This window comes from Mytilus californianus, unplaced genomic scaffold (assembly GCF_021869535.1).
Source record: "Mytilus californianus isolate M0D057914Y unplaced genomic scaffold, xbMytCali1.0.p SCAF_18, whole genome shotgun sequence".
Taxonomy (NCBI): Eukaryota; Metazoa; Mollusca; class Bivalvia; order Mytilida; family Mytilidae; genus Mytilus; species Mytilus californianus.
In genome coordinates this window covers 5,403,704-5,409,703 of record NW_026262666.1, presented here as the reverse complement: position 1 = coordinate 5,409,703, position 6,000 = coordinate 5,403,704, and the positions used below count along the sequence as shown (strand labels likewise).

Below are 6,000 nucleotides of genomic sequence, written 5' to 3'. Positions count from 1 at the left end.
AATTTTAGGACAGTCTTTATTAACGAACTATTTTTATTCCCCTACATTCAAAATCATACTATATATTATCATATATGTATTTATATAAATGAAAGTGCGACCCCTCCCCGGACTTGACACCATTGGAAAAGGGACTAGTTGGAAAAATAAACATATTTTGACGTCTTATTTACGTTTTCTGTGTTTTCCAAACCCTAAGCCGAGATTGTAAACAGGTATCAATTATTGCAAACAAAATATTAAAGACGGAGTGTCTATCACCTAAGCACATAATGGCTATAAAAAGTAAAATCACAAAAATACTGAACTCCGAGGAAAATTCAAAAAGGAAAGTCCCCAATCAAATGGCAAAATCAAAAAACAAACACATCAAACGAATGGATAACAACTGTCATATTCCTAACTTGGTACAGGCATTTTCTTATGTAGAAAATGGTGGATTGAACCTGGTTATAAAGCTAGCTAAACCTCTCACTTGTATGACAGTCGCATCAAATTCGATTATATTGACAACGATGCGTGAACAAAACAAACAGACACAATAGGTAAAAATGTCAAAAATAGGGGTACAGCAGTCAACACTGTGTTATCATCTTAATCACTATAAAAACAAACAAATGTAACGAAGAAGCACAAAAAGGCATACATAAAATTTAACATCCTCATTTTGCTTTTATTATACGATTTTATTAATCTATGTTTTATATTATACGATTTTATTTATCTATGTACATCTTTTCATAAAAATTTTCACAACTAAATATAACCTTGAATATTTATTATGCAATGTCAAATTTGAGGAGGACTCCAGAGTTCAATACAACATACAGTTTGTTGATATGAAAATAAATTCCGTATGCATAATGAACTTCATCCTTCGCAGTGATTGGTAATGTTCTGCCATTTTTACCATCTGCCGATATCAACACGACACATTTGTCTCTATTCGAAATCACGTATACGATGCCGTGTTGATCAACAGCTATTCCAGTTGGATCACTCAGAATTGATTGATCCTTATATTCCCAACGTTTCTCTCCCCTTACACTGTAGCATTTGACAGTAGAACCACAACCTGTATAGTAAATGTTCTCTCCCGAGGTTGTAATATAACTCCAAAAATTCACTAAGGTGTTATCTTCCACTGTAGCAATTACTTTATTGTTTGCTACGTTTAACGCTGCGATTCCTTTCCCTACTTCACAGTATAAGAGTTGTCCTTGTCTGTTTGTTATACCTCGAGATGTGCCTGTTTTGATTTTATTGGTTACTTGTTTGTTCTCCGTGTCTACAATGACTATTGTATTGTTATATAACGTTGTAACAGCTACCGTTTTGTCATCGATGCATGTAACATCAAACGGTTGTAGAGGTGAAACAGATATTTCAGTGTCTAAATTTCCATCACTATGAACGATAATTAATCTATTGTCATTTCGCCAGTCCGAAAATATTATCCTTCCGTCAGGGAATACAGATAGGCCTGTTATAGACGAGTTTCTTTTTCTTGTTTGAACCTCGAATTCCCCTATCAATGAAGCAGTAATATCATCAATCGATCTACTACGGGGTGGTACAGCCGTAAAAATCTGAGCCTGCTTTTCTTGACCGACGCCAATGACGATTGACGACTGACTTTTTTCAATTACTATGGATCCAAATGCAATAATTTTTGATAATATGTCTGTAATCTTATCGTCTATCTGGCATTTCAATCCCAATTGGCTAAATCCATCATCTTCCGATATGTTTCGTACGTAATTTACTTCCTTAGTGACGTCTTTTTCTAGCATTTTACTGCCAATGAAAGCCTGCAGATCGGATCCGTGTTGTTTGACGGACATCAGATTTATCTTCAAAAGCTCAATTGTTTTCATTTTTGTGGATAACTTATTAAGGAGGGTTTCAATCTTGAGTTTAAGTTGTGCTTCAGTTGAATTCAAATCGTCTATTATGTTTTTCTCTAACTCATCTAAGCGGGAATTTAATTTTTGTCTTGTTTCTTTTATATCATTTAAACTTTTAAAATGCTGTTGTTTTATGTCAGCAAGATTGGCTTTCCGGTCCTTTACTACTCTTTCAATGTTTTCTTGAATATCTTTTAGAGACTCCTCCAAGCTGCCAAACAAAGTGGAAGATCTTGATGACTTAATGGCTTCGTCAATTATAAACATTCCAGTGCACTCTTTGTGTTTTTCGAATATGCAAATTATACAACAAAGTTTGTCATGACCTGGACAAAATATTTGGAATTTCTTGTCGTGCTCTGTACAGTTCTGTTCAATTTTACATATCTCAGCCGGAAGTTTCTTGTAGTGGTCGATAGAAATAATTCCATGTTGCCTCGAGGCTTTTGACACGCCGTGATAATTTTTACAGGACGAACACAGACCTTCATCACATTCAGGGCACCAGTAATCAGCAACTTGTGAAACATGCTGAGCAACACAGATACCACACAGTATAACATCTGAGGCAGCCATCTGAAACACAGGTGATAAATTCTTTAAAGCAAAATCAACGAAATTTCATGCGAATGACTGTTGAATAAATCACATCTTTGACAATTAAAATAGTTCAAATCATGGGTCAATAATGTCTTATATTTTATATTTCAGGACACATTGTCGTCATTTAATATCAGTACCGCTTTCATACAAGATAGAGGTTAAGCTAGCTATAAAAGCAGGTTTCATCCACCATTGTCTTCAGGAAATGTCTGTACCAAGTACAGTCGTTCTGTTGGTTTGAAGAGTCGAGTGCTTTTGGTTTTGTTAGTTTTTATGGGGACTTTTTCCCTTAACGTAGAACATATGTATACAGACTTCGGTTGAATAATGTCTTATGTCTTATCGTTTGTAGTCCAAATAATTATAAAATTGCCTTTCAATACCATCATTGTCATAAAAATTGTTTGGACGAGTAATGTGAAAATAATTGTATAAAGTTCGAGATTGCATGTTAGTTACGTAAGCTCGTCACTGTTTTTGATATCCTGTGGTGTCTGTCGTTGATTGACTATGTCCGTTGTTGTTCTGCGGTTTGCACGTTATGTCGACTATTATATTATTTGTGTGTGCGTTTCTCTGTGATGAATGTTCTTACGGGTGTTTGTGCTGTATTTCTGTCGCGTAGTATTGTCATTTTAGCGATAATTTTTTAACATTGTCATAATATGTATACAGACTTCGGTTGAATAATGTGTTATGTCTTATCATTTGTAGTCCAAATAATTATAAAATTGCCTTTCAATACCATCATTGTCATAAAATTGTTTGGACGAGTAATGTGAAAATAATTGTATAAAGTTCGAGATTGCATGTTAGTTACGTAAGCTCGTCACTGTTTTTGATATCCTGTGGTGTCTGTCGTTGATTGACTATGTCCGTTGTTGTTCTGCGGTTTGCACGTTGTGTCGACTATTATATTATTTGTTTGTGCGTTTCTCTGTGATGAATGTTCTTACGGGTGTTTGTGCTGTATTTCTGTCGCGTAGTATTGTCATTTTAGCGATATTTTTTAACATTGTCATAAAGCGGGAGGTTTAGCTAGACATTAAACCAGGTTCAACCCACCATTTTCCTTTAAAATGTCCTGTACCAAGTCAGGAAAATGACAGTTGTTATCAAATCGTTCGTTTCTATGTATGTTGGCATTTGTTTATGTTGCCGTTCAGTGTTCCTGTTGTTCATTTGTTTTCATCTTATAGTTGATGTGTTTCCCTTGGTTTTAGTTTGTATCCCGGATTTGTTTTCTCTCAATCGATTTATGACTTTTGAACACCGGTATACTACTGTTGCCTTTATTTGTCGGTCAAACTCGTCCAAGAGGTAACTAATTAAAACCATGTTCATGTTTATACAGATAATAAATAATGTGAAAACTAGATAATTGATAAATGGTGGGATAGAAACTAGTTATGAACGTCGAAATTAAAAGGTCGTCCAATAACTGTATATGGAGTCAAATCCGGCTTATACAGGTCCTTTCACTTGCAAAGAATCCCTGTCCAGCTTGAGCTAGAGGAAATAAAAGATCTCACACTAAAATGATATAGAACTGCAATGCATAGATCAACTCACATTTTAAAACAAAAATATCTCTATGAATATTATTCGAAGTTTTAATGTTTAAATTGAAAAGTTGCGCTGAATTGAGAAAAAGTGTATTCAGGGAACAGTATATTTTCCTAAATTGTAATTGCTCAAATCAAAATCGATCGTCAATGATAGGTCTATTAATAAGCAATTGTCATATTACTTAAATTCCTCTAAGGTTTGTCATCGTTGTCCTTGCGCTATAATACTGACTTTGGATTTTAATAATTTCTGTAACAATTATTTCCCCTAAGGTTGGACATTTTATATTTTGTTCGGATGTATATATGATGGCATCAAAGTAGAAGGGGTCTTGTCACATAAAAAAACTGAAACGACGATTGTAAGCCTGATGTTTGAAGGTGATTTTATTCACATATGCTTCAAGTTCAGACCTTATATACCATTTCTATACACAACGAAACCATCGGAAACAATTAATTTTCCCATAATTATTTTACTTCTGTCAGTTGCTCTTACTTTACCGAGTATCAGAATGTTATACCACAGAATAGGTAACATATCGTAAAATTATATACTCCACAGTCAAAAATTTGTAATATTAAAATCGTCTATTGAAACGGGTGTTCGCTTTTGAATCTCATGTCTTGCGCTGTAAATAATGACACTAAGAAGAATTTAATTCGAATTATATAAATCAGAGATAGATAAATAACAAAAATTATTTCGAAACTTTTATAATTTTTTATTCAATATTCCACAAGTAACAAAATGTCTTTTTCTTAAACGAGAAATTATCTTGATTTCAGTAATAAAATTGAGAATGTAAACAACGAATGTGTCAAAGAGACAACAACCCGACCAAAAGACCAGAAAACACACCATTTATCAGTCAGAACATTACTGATATTGAGGTTCATCTCATATATTAAACAATAATAGCTCCATACCCTACATAACTAACTCTGTGTATGTGTACAGACCTATCCGTGCAAGCTAAGTTTTTAACCCTAGCAACACTTAGATATATTAAAGGCAATTACATTTTGTGTTTTAGAAAGTTGAACACTTTACTGGATTTCTCATTCCTACAGAAGTTATCAAAATAACCAAAATATCAGTGGTATTGTATTTTATTGATTGTTCAAGTAAAAGAAGATCAATAGAAATATATGCAACAATTGATAATTTTAGAAGTGTTACTGAATAGGAAAACGAACCGCCTTTGACTTTTATATATTTAGCCGCTGCTAGGTCTTACAATTTTAACAGGTGAACGGGTTTGTCTGTACTTAGAGTATTTTTAAAAGTGAAAACACATTCATTTGTTTTCCATTGTTATGACGAGGCTTCATACAGACTGCATTCCCTGACTAATGGACACTACAGAAAAGGGGCAGGTTTAAACAGTAAACACAATTTTTACAAAATAATATAAATTACCTGTCCGACTGTAGAGAAAGGAAGTATTAAGTCCAAAGTTCATTTGTAAACTGATATAAATAGATAAATTGATCAAAATCGGGGACCATTTCAAAATGCTTTTAATCCGTTTGGGATTATTGTGAAAGCTGATCGTTGAAAATGACAATTAACCAGGAAAATAAGAGTGCACATTAATTGATTTTTGAAACATATATATCTTAATTGTTGGGTCCGTTGATATTTTTATTGTATTCTTTGATAAATATATTCAAACTTTTCTACATTCGGGTGCTGAAGAGCTTGTGTCTAAAAGAGGGACGAAAGATACCAGAGGGACAGTCAAACTCATAGATCGAAAACAAACTGACAATGCCATGGCCAAAAATAAAAAGACAAACAGACAAATAATAGTACAGATGACACAACATAGAAAACTAAAGACTAAGCAACACGAACCCCACCAAAAACATGGGGTGATCTCAGGTGCTCCGGAAGGGTAAGCAGATCCTGCTCCACA

The 6,000-nt window shown here is 33.9% G+C and overlaps 1 protein-coding gene across 1 annotated transcript; it reads right to left on the bottom strand.

Annotated features, from left to right (window-relative positions):
- Positions 1-675: 675 nt before the first annotated feature.
- On the bottom strand, positions 676-5,562 carry LOC127726602 (uncharacterized). Its single transcript, XM_052234019.1, has 2 exons — positions 5,502-5,562; positions 676-2,483 (listed from the first exon to the last, which is right to left on the bottom strand). Exon 2 carries the CDS (start codon positions 2,481-2,483, stop codon positions 780-782), a length of 1,704 nt encoding a protein of 567 aa, XP_052089979.1. The 5' UTR covers positions 5,502-5,562; the 3' UTR covers positions 676-779.
- Between the last annotated feature and the right edge of the window lie 438 nt (positions 5,563-6,000).